Source organism: Anabas testudineus, chromosome 13, assembly GCF_900324465.2.
Source record: "Anabas testudineus chromosome 13, fAnaTes1.2, whole genome shotgun sequence".
NCBI lineage: Eukaryota > Metazoa > Chordata > Actinopteri > Anabantiformes > Anabantidae > Anabas > Anabas testudineus.
In genome coordinates, this window is record NC_046622.1 from 22,392,319 (window position 1) to 22,409,925 (window position 17,607).

General features: G+C 40.4%; 1 protein-coding gene across 1 annotated transcript in view; it reads left to right on the forward strand.

The window, feature by feature from the left end:
- The first annotated feature begins 781 nt into the window (after nucleotides 1–781).
- The window catches only part of synrg (synergin, gamma), a 35,394-nt gene continuing 18,568 nt past the window's right edge, over nucleotides 782–17,607 (forward strand). The window contains 15 exon segments of the mRNA XM_026363829.1: nucleotides 782–828; nucleotides 4,501–4,541; nucleotides 5,405–5,493; nucleotides 5,495–5,542; nucleotides 5,936–6,063; nucleotides 7,894–7,999; nucleotides 8,108–8,219; nucleotides 9,490–9,891; nucleotides 10,928–11,206; nucleotides 12,439–12,519; nucleotides 12,640–12,836; nucleotides 14,252–14,497; nucleotides 14,587–14,726; nucleotides 16,827–16,951; nucleotides 17,264–17,326. Coding sequence (XP_026219614.1) covers nucleotides 794–828; nucleotides 4,501–4,541; nucleotides 5,405–5,493; nucleotides 5,495–5,542; nucleotides 5,936–6,063; nucleotides 7,894–7,999; nucleotides 8,108–8,219; nucleotides 9,490–9,891; nucleotides 10,928–11,206; nucleotides 12,439–12,519; nucleotides 12,640–12,836; nucleotides 14,252–14,497; nucleotides 14,587–14,726; nucleotides 16,827–16,951; nucleotides 17,264–17,326 — 2,092 coding nt within the window. The 5' untranslated portion in view covers nucleotides 782–793.

Sequence of the window (17,607 nt, forward strand, 5' to 3'; positions counted from 1 at the left end):
CCTCAACACACACACAACAAACTGAACTGAGCACACACACTCGCTAGATTCGACATGTTTCCATCCTCATAAACATGAACATGAAACAACCATTTTCCATTAGGATTTTCATCCACACCCACAAAGGTCTCAAAATCCTCATCTAACTAAAAGCACTTTCAACATGACAAGGTACCAGCCTGCACACTCTGCACACTCTGCACACTCTGCACACACTCTGCACACTCTGCACACACTCTGCACACTCTGCACACACTCTGCACACACTCTGCACACTCTGCACACACTCTGCACACTCTGCACACTCTGCACACAGCGTCGCTGCAGGTTCAAAGCCTCAAACCAGGTCAACACCGACACCTGCTGGACGTTACATTTATTGCAGCAGGTGACAGGACGTGTTTGGTGACTCTGTTCTGCTGAAACGAAGCGGTCTTTCTGAAAAAACTAGGCTGCTAACCTATAAAATAGAGCACAACTTCAGATCTTAGTGCTTGGCTTCAGGCTACAAACTAAATATAAAAAAGCACTGAAGGAGAAGTCTTTCTTTTTGGAGGGCAACTAGAGGAGTAGGCTTTTTATTTAAGTTAAGGCTTTAAAAAAACTTCTCCCACATCTGTAAGTAGGGATGAAACCTCAATTAATTATTATACAAACGTGGATGATCGCAGAGCCTGCTCAGGAGTAGCTGCCTACGTTGTGCCTGACAGGCTAAACTCAGGGTATGCTGCTCCGGGCCCCGCCGTCACTGCTGACGTCATCACCCTACGAGTGACTAGTTACTGTTATCAAGATGGCGCTGCGGCCAGGATCTGGAGGAGGCGGCAGGTATTTTAGCCTTTTAAATCCAACACTCTCCCGAAAATGTCATTTGTTCGTAGCGTTCCCAACTCTGACAATCACTTGATCTTACAGTTAGCACCCAGAAGCACCCTAATGACGGGGGTGAACGGCTGCTTTTGTTGTCGAGGCAGGGTGATGAGATGAGATGGCTGGTTGTCAGGTGTTACAGCTAAAGCTAGGTTAGTGAAGAAGCTAACGATAGCCAGCTGCTTGTGCTGCTTGCCTGTCAGTGTGGATCCTATTAAACGCTTATATTAACATGTACGTGTTTTGTTTTTCAGTGATATAACTTATTTATTGTAGTAAAGCACATCCTCGTCTTGTAGCCTTGCCAGAAAATAGCTAGCACCTATGATGTCAGGCCTGTAGACGACTGGTAGTGTCAACACCTGGTCTGATAAACTTTGACTGTTTCTCTAATATAATTGAGGTATTAAGTATCTAGTCGGTACACTTACAAGTATTTGAAAGGGTGAAGTACATGGGGCGTGAATATGCTGCTGAAAGCTGCTATATTAATCAAGTTTTTCTGTTCAAACACAACAGCTGCTGAGACCTGAACGCCTCAGTCATTGTCCCAGACTGCTCTGCCTAATGAATAACTAATAGTAATAATAATAATAATAATAATAATAATAATCACATCAACAAGCCTGCCATACATTCGTTTTTCAGTAATAGACAGTGAGTAGGTAGGTGTAAATGTTGAGATGTTATTGAAGCTCTTCAAAAAGGCTGAGGGTCTACGGAGGAGATGGAAAAAGCAAACCTCATGATTCTTTCATAAACTGAGGCTGAGCACCTTGAATAATACATATACTCTGGCTTCAGGCATCTCCACTAGCCAGGTGATACTGATCCGACAGGTGAAACCAAAGACCTCAAGACGAGAACAGGTGTCATGTGAACACGCATAGGTACCTGTAGTACTGTTTGAAATGCTTATCACTCTGCAGATGTCTGTTACACGATTGACTTGTAATATCTGACCTGGGAAAACACAACTCTCCACTATATTCTTCAGACAGGAAAAGGAATATGCCTGAATGATTTAGCTGTTAACAGGACTGCAGTAAATGATTATTTTCATTGTCAACACCACATAATTTCTCCAAACTGTTTGGTCGAGAAGTAGAACAAACAGTTCGCTTTTAATTAATATTCTGCTAATTAATTCTCAAATATAAACGTTAGAGTAACTTAAAACCAAGACAAACAAGGTATTTTTCTTGAAAAATGGCTTGAAGGCTAGTGCACATTTTACAGCAACTGTGGTATTCTTCACTGGACACAAGCTCCGACACAGTGTATTGCAATATTGAGTTTCACTGGAGTGAAACAAGATTCTGTCCTTCACTATCATCCATTGGGCACCTCTGGGCAAACAACGGACTGTAGCCTGGTCCATTTGTAACTCTGTAGGACATTTTCTTTTGTAATCTTTTTTTGATATACTGCATAGGAATGAAAGAATGAAGTTTTGAGTAGTGTCAGTGAAGTATGTTGGCCTCTCAGACATGATAATTCAGCAACAGTAAAGTCAAATGTGCCTCTGAAGCAGAGTTGAAAACCAGAAGGGGGAGCACTAGTGCAGCATTCAGAAAACCAACTTGATGTCTGAAGCAACCTTTGTAGGTGTTTTGACATGTTAATGTATCTCTATGAGGACGCTGATGGGTGAAATTGTGACCATGATGGATGCATGATAACATGTTTTTGTGATAACTCAACTATTTTATTTATCTGCAGAATTCTAAATAAACATTCCAAATATTATTTGTTTAGATTTTTTTATTAAATACAACCACTGAGAAGTAATGGCTTCATCTAAGTCTGTAATTCCATTGAAAAGAAATATTTACCTATGTACAATATTTTCCACTGAAAGAGCAGTTTCAGATAAAGGATGGAATAACTTGTTTTTTTATGATAGTTTTCGCATCCTTGGTGATGATGTCATTGACTGAAACTCCTAACTCTGCCCTCTGTCTCCTCATCTTCAGTTTGATGATTACAGGCCTTTTTATAAGGCGGTGGCCGGCCTGGCGCCCACAGCTGCCATTGCTGCTTATCTCCTGCTATGTTAATCTGCTCAGCCGTGACCTGTTATTTGCTGCAGGATAGTGGGCAGCAGGGCTGTTGTGCTCCTATAAAAGCCTTTTAAGCTGCAAATCTTACACAGTAGCAAATGTGAGATTCTGAAAGCCTCCAAGTTGAGCATCATCACTGAGGATAAAACTCTGTTGCTCTACATCAGGACAGGAAAACTATTGATTATTAATAAATCATTTATTTTCATGTTATATAGTAAACTAAATACCTTTGGAGTTTTGGACTTGTGATCCAACAAAATAATACACGTTTGACATTTAATATTTCAGTGAGTTAATCAAATCTAATCTACATTAAGCACTAAACCCAATAAAACTATTGGGTCTTGGCAGATCTTCCAATTTTGATCAATTAAATGTCAAGACAGACAAAGCACATCTCAACTTTGCAAAGTCTTATTGTGTCTTGTTTTGTATGATAAACAGTCCAGTACCTAAACATTTCAGTTGAAAAGCAGGAGATGAGCTCTTTTGCAATTGAAATTAGAGAATATTTGGCATCAGTACTTTTGCTTGAGAAATCACTGAAACAATCAGTGGCTTATCAAAGTAATTGACCAACTAATTGATTTATAGATTGTTTTACCCTGTAGCTGTAATACCAGTAATAAATGTAACATACTTTGCATACTTGCTTTCGGATCAAATCGTTGTTTCAGCTTCCTGTTTAAAGCTGCTAGAACAGAATTTGTTGGCCATTACTGCCTCCCTTTTCCTAGGAAATGTATTTATTTTTTTATTTTCTTCTGTTTGTTTTCCAGCCTGAGGAACTGAGTTGTAATACGTTACTAAACAAATAGCTGAAGGCCTGTGTGGGTTGGCTCTACTGAGGGAGCGACTTGGCCGACTTGTTGAAAGTTCCTCTGATTATTTCATGAATGTTGGTTTCTCAGCACAGGCCCAGTTAGTCCATGATGTCTGCATTAATCTAGCTATTTTATGCTTCTGTGCCAGCGACAGTTGTGGCAGGAGGCATTAAGTTTTTGCGGCTTGTCCATCTCTCTGTCCATTTTGTGAGCGCAATATCACCTTGAGGAAATGTATTCAAATTTGGCACAAAGATCCACTTTGAGGACATGCATGAAAAAAAACAATTTTACTCCTTGGTGGATGCATTCAGTAGCATTGCAGTATTTCTAGTTTGGCATTAATGATACATTTGATCATTAATGCAAATGATCAGTAAAATTCAACTCCTTTTATTGTAACTGCTCACATCAAACCTTTAACGGAGTATATTAACCACAGTTAGCTACCTAGCTTTTGTCATGTCTCTCCCTTTTTATCAGCTCTTTAATTAATTTGATTTTATAAATTATTTTTTAGTTTATTTGGTGCTTCAGTATGCATGGAAATGCTAGGGACATTGTGAAGGCTTTTACTTTGAAAGTTTTAGAGGAAATTTGTTTCTGTGCTGTTTCTCTATCTTACATCATCCGTTCAGATAGGAAAGTCACACCTGTTGACACAATGTGTTATCAATTTGTCACATCATTTTAGCTGTGGTTTGGATCTCACAAGTTGTTTTTTTTTTTTTCCACTTTAGTTTTATGTATCCTGTTGGAGGGGGCTTGGGGCCACCACAAGGTGAGTTATTCTGCAGTACACATTAAACACAATAATAAGAAATTATGAAAAAACTTAGACAAATGTCGTCAGAAGTCAACCAAATAAATTTTGATAAATAGTCTTTGAAGGTTGCCCATTGATAATCTTGCATTCTATGTCATTCTATAAATTCCTAGAGATGTGGTTATGTTTCAAATTGTCAGATGTCATAAATGAGGTTATACTGTGCTTATTCATGAAAGACTAAGAATAGATACTGTAGATTTTGCACATTGGAGCTCAGACATTTGTAAACCATGCCCTCAGATGTGCTATTATTTAGCCATGCGTGTTTGTTATATTTGGGCTGTTGACTTTGCAGTAACGCTCCTGGTAAAGCATTCACACACCACTGGGACAAACATCTCTCCGGGGTCATTACATTGTCCCGTTAGCAATGTCATTTTAGACAGACAAATTAGAACGTCTGCAACCTCCTAAACAAGCTGTTTATTCAGCCCCGGTGAGCTCTAACATGGTGAATCATCTGGAGGCTCCAGTAGAAGCTAGCTGCTTAACTTTGGCCGTCAGCTTACACAGCATCTGTGAAAGCACATTTTTTACCCTTCTCTCCTCTTATTTCGCTCCAGGCTGTCACAGCAGTCACCAGAACAACAGACTTGGTTTTTGCTGAGCTCAATGATTTTTCTAGCTGTCCAGAAAATTGATTTGCAATACTGAGTCATGTCCACTCTTGGGAGCCTTTTTCCAGACATGAGATTTGTAGTAAATGGCTCACTGCCATGTTTCAAATAGTAACCAAATATACAAATATTAAATGAATATATCTCTGCCATTTCTACGGTACATCAATATAACAGTGTTTGTGTTTGTTTCTGCAGGCATGGTACCCATGCAGCAACAACAGCAGCAACAACAGCAGGGATTCCCTATGGTTTCAGTCATGCAGCCAAACATGCAGGGAATGATGGGGAATGAACTTTGGGGGGCAAATGCCCCCTGGAGCCATGCCTATACAGGTGTGTATCTGTATTGACCTTGGCATTGGACTGTTTGTTTTTATGAGGTGAAATTGTCCATAGGAGTTTGTCATCTGCACTTGTTATCGTAACAAGCTTGCTAATGTGGGCTCCCATTGATGCATACATAATACTGAAACACTGCTGTATTGGTTTAACTGATTTCACTCAAGTGGGGGCCTCCTCTTAACCTGTTTTGCTTCCAGATTATTCCAGTCACAAACAGTTTTAAACATCAGCACATTAACAGAAAGTCATTGCAGGCTGGTAAATTGGGACTTCAGCACGTAAATGTAATTTTGGTTTCTCTTGGTGGGAGCATTTAAAATCAAGTGAAAGGAGTGCGACAGCAAGAGTGCTAATGAGATGTTTTCTTCTTTGGGGGTCCAACAGGCCGGAATGGCGATTGGGATGCAGACGTCCGGGATGCAGTTCTTGGGTCAGCCACAATTTATGGGAATGAGACCTGCTGGACCCCAGTACACTGCTGACCTGCAGAAACAAATGGCTGAGGAGCACCAGTAAGACATATTCACACTACTAGCATCTTCTTATTTATGTCTGCTTGTGTGGAGCTTGAATTCACATATCATGAAATGATTTCCCAGAACACAACTTTACTAAGATACTGAATCACTTCAAGCTCCAGGGCTGCTGCTCTTGGTTTACCACTGATTTGAGAATTTTATGGTGCCTCCCTTATGGCCATTTTCCCCTTGTAGGATTTTATTGTTTCTTGGTCTTTCCGTTTTTCAGTAAGACTTGTTTTCACATTTTCTTATCCATTTCCATCCTTCCTGTTTATTGTATCTATGTATTATACTATAAATGTCTATTACAGTATATGGGAAGATGCCAGTGACCTAGGGGTTCAACACTCTTTATGTGTAATTGCAGTGTTATGTTGTCAGCTCACATTTCTCCCTTCTGGCCAAAAATGCTAATAAAAACTTGATAAACATGTTTATAAATTATTCTAGTTTCTAGCCAGTTACAAGTGAGGTACAAAGCAGACAAGGAGAAAACACTGAGTAAGGTAAAGGCAAGGGACCACTGAACTGAAAAACAGGCACTGTTTGTTGGCAGAGCTCAGTGGGCGAGAGGGATTGTAGATTGTGGGAATAGGATGCCCAGGTGTGAAGGCTGTTGAGTTGAACCTGCTTGCTGTATTGAAGGTCTGGCTGGGAACACCAGATCTTCTGTCTTTGAGAGTTTGAGTTGAAGGTGTCTTTCCCTCGTCCAAACAGGGATATCACAGATACAGACAAAAATGTATGATGAGACAATAGAGTCATCTGGAAAAAATAATAACAGTTGCTTTTCATTGCCATAGTAATGATAGGAAAAGCTGTTTGAGTGGATGATGGAGCCTATAGAAATTTTATAGAAGGTGAAGGGTCAATAACAGAGCCCTGCGGCACACCTGTGGAGAGGCACACAACACTCTGGAGTCCAATCAATGACATGACAATGGGGGTTTGATTTAGAGCTACTTTGACATAAAAACACCCAAACAGTGTCTGTGTGCTATTTGCAAGCAGCATCAGCTGATGTGAGCCAAAAGGTTACAAAGTCATCTGAATAAATTTAGATATTCATCAGTCCACAGTTAGACAAAATGTCTTTAAATGGGGACATTACTGTACTATGGCTTCATACGAGTGCCTACGCAGCCAAAACCACTTAAAAGGCACAACACAAATTGCTCAATGAGATGAAAATAACTTTAGAGTAACAGCTAAAGACTAGAACGAGTTATTAAACGTGGTTCACATTTTAGTTTGACTCTTACACAAAACATTGAACTGTGATGCTCCTTAACACTACTGGAACAATGTCTGGTGAAAAAATGAAACAAAGGTAGAATTGTTTAGGAAGAACACACAGCACTATGTATAGTGTAGAAAGAGAACCGTGAACCAACATGAAAACATCATCTCAGCAGTAAGATTTGGTGGAGAGAGATTCGTGAATTGGGCTGCTTTGCTGCCTTTAGATCATTTCCTGTTGTAGAAGGGAAAATTAAGTTTATCGTGCTATCCAACAAAATCAAGCTATCCAACAGAATAATGTCAGGGTGGCTGTCTCATAAGCTGAAACTCAGAAGAAGCTGGGTGATGCAGCAGGACAGTGATCTTAAACATTAAACTAATTGTATATCTACCTCACAATGACTTTGGACACAAAATCCATTAAATGACCGTTGATATGTGTGACTGTAGTGAAGATCAGATCAGATTTCATGACCAGTTTTTGCAGAAAAACAGGAACTTGCAAATAGCTTAAAATTAATTTTTCTTGCCACTGTACACATCTCTTTGTATAATGTGCTTACTCCTCTTTCCCTTCAGGAAACGTCTGGAGCAGCAGCAGAAGATGCTGGAGGAGGACAGGAAAAGAAGACAGTTTGAGGAGCAGAAACAGAAGCTGCGGCTGCTCAGCAGTGTCAAACCTAAGGTGAGTCTCTTTTCATAATCCTTCATCTTACTGTTTTTTTTCTTTCATATCCACAGCTCGTCTTTGTAACGCTTCTTGACTCTTGAGTCTCTGTTGTGTTTTTTTCAGACAGGGGAAAAGAGCCGTGACGATGCCTTAGAGGCCATCAAAGGCAACCTGGACGGCTTCAGCAGAGATGCAAAGATGCACCCCACTCCATCATCACAGACCAAGAAGCCAGGTAGCTTCACTTTAACATTACAGTATAACCCTCAGGGTTTTCCCTGCTGTTCCTCTCCATCAGCAGATCTGCCCTACTGAAATGCTGGTGTCTGTGAATAATAACTGGATGAGAAGTCATCATGATGGCTGCCCAGCTGGCAGTCAGATCAGCCAAATATGGGATTTTCTATTTAGTGTATATAATAAAAAACACATTTTCTTTTATCACATTATGTTCCCTGTCTCTCACACTGTATAAGTAGTGTCATATTATTTCTACATTTCTGTTCACCTGTTTGTTGTTCATTGAACATTTTTCCATGTTCACTTATTGAACAGTTTCTGGTCTTATGTGTGCAGATTATGCTTGCTTAACTTACTTCTGTACATTTTAGAAAATGGTTGACATAAATTTACAGTAATAAACAGAGGCAAGTGTAATGATGTAGAACACAAGTTCCCAGCCTATTAAGTTTATGAAACCTTACAAAAAAGCTGAAAAGTTAAAAAATCAAGATCAGTGATCCAGTGGAGGGCTCCTGTGCCCAGGTTGGGAACCCCTGCTTATTGTGGTGATGATATTTATACATTTGCAGTTTAGAAAGTTGATGGGCTCTATTTTCCTGCAGGTGTAATACCAGCGTTTATCCAGATTTCGTTTTTTGCTGTTTCTCCTTGCAAGCCTGTTTTTGCAAATTGGCCCCAGGAGAATTTGTTTGCGCCAGTGTGGGAGGAGAGGCACAGCTTAGGCTGTGTTTATGCAGATTAGGTGGGATACAGTGCAATCTTGATGCTCACTTTGGACCATTATAGTTTTCGCAATACAGACTAATCAGATCCCCAGTAATCACAAACTCAGATGCAGTGCAATTTTCGTGGCATTCTTTGGCTCCGACTTTCACACACGTACTACTCTTTCTCAGCTGATCAACACATTTGTATACACACCCCAGTAACCAGTCTTTTACCTCTCCTCCACATTGCAGCTGATGGTGGTCATGAAAGTTGCAAAGGGATCGTTGGACACACCAATAACACCTCCACCCAGAGTTTAGACTTGAGTTTGGACTGCAACCTGTTTCAGGAAAATAGGGCCCTTTAAGTTAAATATTTTTCTGAATCTAAATATTATTCAACACTAAATGTTAGGATTTCTACTAGATTTGCAGTTCTACAGTTTCTGGTCTGCAGTTGTTATCTCACTCCTGCTGTCAGCAGCTCTTAATTCATTCTCCATTGTAGTGTGTGTCCTGTGTTGTGGCATCATGATTATTTCTTCATTTTTGCAGACTCATCGCCATCACACCCGTCTGTCACCACTCACTCCCTCCCCCCCGCTTTATCCGAGGACAATGACGAGTTTAGTGACTTTCAAGGGCCTGTAGATGCCCCCTCCATCTTCCCTTCATCCTCTTCCTCTACCTTCAGCCTCTCATCTCAGGTCCACATCCAGCCTTCATCCCCTGCCCCCAAGACAGGTTTCCCAGAGGACGATGATGAATTTAGTGACTTTGTTCAGGGTCCTGTAAATGCTTTCCCTTCCTCCAACTTCCACTTCTCCTCTCAAGCCCAAGTCCAGGCTTCGTTTCCTTCCTCCCAACCCCTCCCCCAGTCTCTCCCTGCCTCTGTGTCCATTCCCACTGCCACCCAACACTCTGCTGTCAACACCAGCTCCCAATCTACACTTCAAGGTAACTCTTCTTTTGCTTTGTTGACACCTCCCCTACCATCCCCATAAGTTATACTTAACCACTTACACTTTAAATGAGTCTGGAGAATGTATTTACACACGTAAGGCAGCTTGAATTGCTGACCTTGAATATCTTCACTGACACGTCTAGACGTTAGCTTGGTCTTGGCCTCGTTACTGTGTGAAAGCTGCAGCCAGAACAGCAGATACGTGTTACCATTACTTAAAGCTACCAGGCAAATGAGGATACATAATAAAAAACAAAGACAGAGCGAAGGTTTTATCTGTGGAGTAGCTAAATCCACCACTGAATCAGTTTATAGCTTGAGTGCTGATGAAAGACAGTCATACTAATGTGTCATCTGCTGTGTAATCTCTGGGATGAGCAGCTGCTCTGTGACAGCTCTTGGTCTCTAGACTGACATGACAGAGGCATCACCTCCTGTCTAGAGAAATGGTACATCTAGCCCACTGTGGAGTGTCATTCCCAATTTGTGACCTAGTTTAGGATCTGGAGTAACATGATTAGAGGGTGTCATGTCCTCTAGGTTCTGTTGGACCTAAAATGTGTTAATTAGTGGGAAGGTAATTCATTTTAATTGTTGAGATAATACAAAATGAGAATTGCAGGTTGTGTATTACTGCTGCTGGTTTTAAAGAATTGAACCTTTGCCAAAATCAAAGCTTCAAATCACAAGTATTTCTAGCTGCTTAAATGATACTGCTTTGGATTATACTAGGTATTTGTGTGTCTTATTTTCTAGTTGGCTATAGTCTGTCTTCTAAAAGTGTCTGATAAAAAATAGCCTTTTCCAGATATAAAAGTTTAGACCCTGTTGTCTTTTTAGCGCTGCTTTATTGTAGTTTATCTAAGTTGTGGTTAGAGGAGAAAGAAGCTGAATTACACTGAAGTGCTTAAATGACCACTGGTGCTTCGTAAATATCCCTCTCAACATATCGCCTAGTGTCAATGTCACTTTCAGAAATAAGGAAGTTGTACTGGTTATAAAGAAGCTTGTTCCTCATTTACCTTTTAGGCCCGTCTCTGGAAGAGAAGCTATTCTCCTCATGCGATCTCACTGCTGATAGGACGGCCCAGGTTAACTTTAAATCCAAGCAGAGTTTGGCTGAAATGGGGCCTAGAGCTAAAGTGTCAGCTCAATTTCAGTCCAGCACTAAAGCAAGGAACTGGGCAGCGGTCTCTGAGGACTTGAGTTCAGTCTTCACTGCAGAAAAGGTACCCGAGAGCCCCGTGTCAGTATCCAGCATCTCTCCATCAGCCGCTGACTCATCCCCTCAGACCAGTAGCAGCAGTGGTGAGAGAAGTGCCTGTTTATTAGACTTCATAGCTGCTTCTTCTCTTTCTTGCTTTGCCAAAGCATTAACACACAATCAAGACATTCATTTTATTTTTTTGTCCTGGGGGAATAATTGCAATCTTTCTAACCTTGGCAAAATAATTGCGTACCTTTTTCAGAATCTAAATCTTGTTTTTTTTCTTTCGGTCATCATTGATGGCCCCATACTTACAACCTAAATGAAGTTACACTGACAGTTCCTCCAACTCTGACATTATTATGCGCTGGTGGTATTATGGTTTGTGGTAGCCTCCCTGGTGTCTTTACATCTTTTCCAAGTCCCTGCTCCTATTTGTGCCTGCTTTATACTCCTGTTACTTCAGGCCAAATCTCATTAGAGGGGCCTTCTCATGCTGGCACACTCCGCACACACTGTGGAAATGGACTGTGTCTGTCATGGTCCTGGGGTAATACCTTCTGACTCAATAAGCTTCCGTCTGTTCCCTCTCTGTGTAACACCTTCTCAGAGAATGACCTCTGGTGCATGCTGACTGCTTTGGTTTAACAGGGATGCACATGGATTGGCAGGTGCCATTGGGGTCTAAATATAATCCAAGGCTGATTGTGCATGCTACTTTGCTACACCTTTGTGCTCTTGTTTGTCAGCGTCCGTGTCCTCTGTGCCATTGTGGAAAATATATAAGCTCGTTATGGAGACGGAGTAGATGTGTAATAAGATTCTTTTAATTGCTTGACTGATGGGAATAATATGTGCAGTGTGGCTGGCTGAGTAAACAGATGCCTTTCAGACTGAGCGTTAGGCACTCAAAATGAGCCATAGCTTGTTTGATTGTATTTTATAAGGAAAACACGTATTTAGGTCAATTTTAGGAGTATAATAATGACAGATTTTAAGTTCTTCTTTTTTTGCAAGGGAGTCTCCTTTCTCCCTTCTCCAAGAAGAAGAGCAGTACGTGGATATGGCTCACAGAGTGATTTATAGATGTCTGACATGGCAGGATGCTTGTGATTCAGTGCAGGGGAGCGTTAACATCTGCACCAAGCCTTCCAGACATCAGGTGTATGATTTTTTTTTTTTTAACTATTTTTTTGGTCGGGTTTGTTACGAACAGAGCTCAGCTGCCAAGAGGCTTGGCAAATCGTATGTCTGGACAAGGCTTTTGCTATAACAACTTCTTTGTGTGTCTGCGTGTGTGTGTGCGCATGTTGTGTGTGTCTTCTTGCAACAGCAGGTGTTGGCGTGTATCCACAACAAGAGCACATTCAGCCCATTCTGCCAGCCTGGGTTTACAATGACAGCCTTGTCCCAGGTACATTTACACACAAAAGCGTCCAGTGCACCACACTCACTGATTTTCAGTTTAATAACTTCTGCTTAAGTTTATCTGTAAGTAAGTAACTATCTCTCTTTTCTGTTTTTCTGTCTTTAGAAATGTTCAAGAAAGTTCTTGAATTCACCATGACTCCGGCAGGGATAGACACAGCCAAGCTCTATCCAATATTAATGTCATCGGGTCTTCCCAGGGAAGCATTGGGGCAAATCTGGGCATCAGCCAACCGCACAACACCTGGCATGCTGACCAAGGAGGAGCTCTACACTGTACTTGCACTAATTGGCGTGGCGCAGGTAAACACTGGAGTCAAGACAAATTATCCACTTAGAACAATTTCACTAATCATTCCCTGTAGCTTCCACAGATCCGCGCCATAAACTGCACACTGAAATTAGATGGGCGAAGCTAGAAACAGGGACAGACAGTTCTATGAAACAGCTCTGTGAATCAGCCCAGGGCTTGTGAAGCATTGTAAGCTGAATATACAGCTCAGCCCCTATCAGCCAGGTTTGGCAGGAGGCTTCTTATCATCGTCAGCCCGAGCCTGTCACCACCACCCCTGGGAGGATGCAAATCTGCAGGCAGCGCACGAAATGCTGCATGCCACTGCTTCCATGCGAGGAATAATAAGACACCTTTGGTGATGCAAATCTTGAAGAGCCTTAAAACACAAGCACAACAAGGTGCATTCTCTAGCACAGAGAAAAAAGTTTCACCCTGCCACTGACATCCTTTTAGTAGAACTTGACTGTTTTAAATAATTTATATGCAAACTTTATACATTGTTCATAGTTCAGAGTTTCTCTAACCACTAGCTACTATGGCATCTCTCATAGTAGCTAATGTCTAACAGCTCACATCTTAATTTAGGAGACACAAAATACATTTCTTATAAATTAAGTTATTAAATAGCAAAACTACCTCTTAATGGATTAGTCTGGTGTTTTATATTTTAATCCTCCGTCCCATTCTTGCAAATGTGATATCTCAACAACCCCTAGAGGGAATTTCTTTAAGATTAATACACTTGAACGCAAGCATAAATGTATTAGAATATGAATATGAGTCTGGAAAGACATGCATGTGAACTTGGCACATGCAATGTGGTTAATATTTTGTGAATCAACCCATGCATTATGCTGAGGCAGAGGCAAATGCAGTGTGATAAATATAATTCTTATTGTCCACTAATCCCATGAAAGCACCAAAGCATACTATGTGTTAGTCTATCAATACTTTCTAATTCCTTCAGCCTGTCTGTGCTCATTAAATCAAATATTTAACTGTTTTTTTTATTGTTGAATAATTTTGTAAACCAGCTGTAGTTTGTAGTGAATGTTGTAAAAACATTATTCAACTTTTTTTGTATTCAACCTTAATCTGCAGCAGTTTTACTTGATTAAATGTTTCAGTCATTTTTGCCCAGTAAAAATGTCACACCATATTTGTCCCTTCTTGTTTCTGAAATGTCATATGTCATAGTAAATAGTTTTGCAGCAGCAGGACAGCAGTTGCCATGTTTTGTGATGTGCCTCAGTGTGTTTAAATAGTTTTTTGTCAACTGTTGTGGGTATCGTATTAGGCTTTGACTGTACAGGCAGTATTTCATGTAGGTTCAGTTCATTCTTTTGATCTTATCTGGAATTTGATAGGATTTTTCTGCAATAAGAAAAATGGAAAATATCATCACTTGTTTTCTTTGTTTCAGAGTGGCCTTCCTGCACTAAATGTGGAAATCCTGAGTCAGTTTCCCTCTCCTCCTGTGCCCAACCTGCCTGCCCTGGCTATGACCATGGCCCCTGTTATGCCCCAGCATCAGCAGCCCATGATGACCCAGCCCCCAGTCTCTATGGCCATGCCCACACCAGCGCCACCAGTCATGGCTATGGCACCTGCAGCACTGGCTCAGCCAACTGCAAACACAAATTTCATTGCCAGCTTCCCTCCTGCACAGGTGATGCATCCATGCTTACAGTTCCTCCTGGACACTTTGTTTTGTCACAATTGTATGACATCTTACTCACTAACACACTCTTGAAATAGGCAACCAAAGCTGATGATGACGACTTCCAGGATTTCCAGGAGGCTCCAAAGGCAGGAGCAGGCGATCAAGCCTTCACTGAGTTCCAGGGGGAGTCAGGTGGAAGTTTCCCCACCACCATTGCCCCTCAGCACCAAAATAGGTAAAGAGTGTGAGTGCAACAGAGGCACTGAGCAGGTCTAACTGATTAACTTCTGTATATATTTTTTTCGATTTAAACATTTGAGCATTTGTTTTAATTTAAGCTTACGTTATTAACAGTGTCTTAAAAAGCTCAACATCATAGTTTATTCATTCAGTTGTCCCTATGTGCTGAGTTTATATTACAAGAAATATAGCTTTAGTGTTCCTCATTATTTCTGTCTCCTTCCTGCTTCTTGTACTTTTCCGTAGAATTGATGTAAATGTTTGCAGCAATGAGCAGCTCAAATCAAGCCATGGACAGTTATTTATACCAGAATTCTTCTAAATAATATTTGCGTCTTACAAGTCCTGTTTTAGAGATCTTATAGTGAGACACTAATATTTCATAACAACCTCACCAGAATAACAAGTTCATTTTTCTTAATGAATTTCAGTGGACTGCAGATAAGCTCATTTCTTTATATTACTTTCCAAGCCCATATGGCGAGACTGTCCTTTCACCGAACGGAAGCTGAAAGGCAATTATCTACTGTAAGACGAAGCAGAACTACAGAATCTCACATCTAAGAGGCATAGGCATTTTCAAATTTCCTCCTGTTTCTGACCCCAAAATGTATACTCCAGACTGTTTCAGCAATATAACAAGACTTCTCCACAGTCTGAGATCGTTGTCTGATTAAATGAGAGACTGAAAAGCTTGTGTTGGTTTGGCTGAAGTAGCAGACATAACTTACTGTCAGATGTCTTACAAAGAAAGAGCTTTGAGAAAAGTAAAGCTGGAAAGTGAGCTTAATGATTCCCCTTCAGTGCTTAGTTCTTGTCTGTTATCAGGTTGACTACCTTAGCAATGTGAAGTAAGAGTCTTCTATATGTTGAACCTTTTATTGTTTCTGTTTTGTATTTGATATGCAAATTAAAGAAAATGCTTCATAGTATTTTATTTGCTTGTTGTAGATTGAAACATTTGCTTTAGAGAAGGCAGCCACTTTGGAAATACGCTCATTCGGTTTCTGCTGGTGACAGATGGCAAAATTATTACCAGTCTGCAATCTGCATAAATCGTGAAATGTGATCTGATCTTCAGCAAAGTCACAAGTGAAACAAACACAATATTTCAAGGTTGATTAAAAACATCACATGATGTTTCACACCCATTAAACATTTTGGAAAAAAGTGATCCTCAGAGGTGAAGTGTGGTGGAGGGAGCATCATGATCTGGGCATGCTTTGCTGCCTCTAGACCTGGACCGTTTGCCATTGTGGAGGGAAAATGAATTTTCAAGTTTATCAAGGTATCCTACAAAGTATAATGGGGACCATGAAACAGTTACTGCGTATAATACAAATGAAATTAAACTTCCCTATGTTTTCCCTATATAACAATATCACTCCGTTTTTAGCTGGAAAAACTTCTCCAGGTGACATCACTCAGATGCTTTTTTCAGTTCAGGTGATATTATCTGGTTGTTCATACAAAAGAGTTTATGGTCTTGGTTAACCTTGTACCTTAGAGCTCCTCCAGATTATATTATCTCAACTCCTCCAGGTGCCATTATCTAAACGGAAACAGTGTGACGTTATCATCATTGTCGTTTTTCAGCTCAAAGCACAGACATTTTAATATAGAGTTGACAGAGGGAAGTTTAATAACATTCATATGCAAGTACTCCCGAAAATTGACCTAAATGAAGCAAGTTGAAAATCAGTGAACATTTAAATAATCAGGGACACCTTCCTCATAGAAAAACAAAAGCCAAACCTGGACAAATTAGATAAAATCTCAGGGAAACTTTAAATTTGCAGTATATAAAGGAAAACAAAAATGTGTGTAATTCTGCACTTTATTTAGTTAAACTTTTACATCATCAAGCAATGAAAACAAAGATATTGTGTTTTGTGATAGATTAAACTATTGCATCAGCTTCATAGTCACCACAATGAGTAGAGCATTAAAAAAAGACTTTCACAAAAAAAACAAGAAAACTGTCACTCTCATCTTTTAGAACCCAGGCAAATGGTTAGTCAGCTCATGGCAATTAAACTAGACAGCTGCATCTCAATCTCCCTAAAGTCTGACTATTGCTGTTGTGTCCTTGCAGCACGCCTGCCATGCTGACTCCAGTGTCTGGTTCCTCATCTGCATCCATCACATCCTCTGATAAGTACGCCGTCTTCAAGCAGCTGTCTGTGGATCAGCCTGCAGAGTCTCCACCTCCTGCCTCAGGTACACCTCATGTAGGATGTACAGACATATTAGAAACATTGTTTGCCAGGTAAACCTTAGGAAGAAAAGATAAAGCAATTGGCGGAGGGAATGAAATATGATCTTCAGATAGTTAAACAAAATGCAGAAACAGAAAATGATTCCTCTGCTGGTTAACAGCTAGATAACTGGCAAAGATTGATTGATAGCAGAGAGTGACACAATCAGTCTCATCACTCAGCTGAGTTCAGTACATAAACATAGACAGTTTTAGTGAATATCAAGTGTCTTGTATTTTCTGTTTATACTTTACCCATTCTTCTTCTGATCCAGATGTCGGAGACAAGTACAGTGTTTTCCGACAGCTTGAGAAACCTGCTGACAAGAAACCAGCCGGTAAGAAACTCAGCCACCCTTCCTTACACAACGTGTACGTACATACTGATAAAACACTAATTTTAAATACATTTTGGGTTATTCCTGGCCTCTTCACTAAAAAACAAAAAAGACACACTGGGCTCTGAGATGGTCCCTGCAAGCAGGACAGGGAAGGCCTTAAAAAACAAGCTGTTCCTTACAAAACAAATCTTGGTTGTATTTTTGTTGGAATTGATAGTGAAGACAGTGGGGCAAGTGTTCGATTCCCTCTAATTAAACATTGAATTGTACGTTGGGTA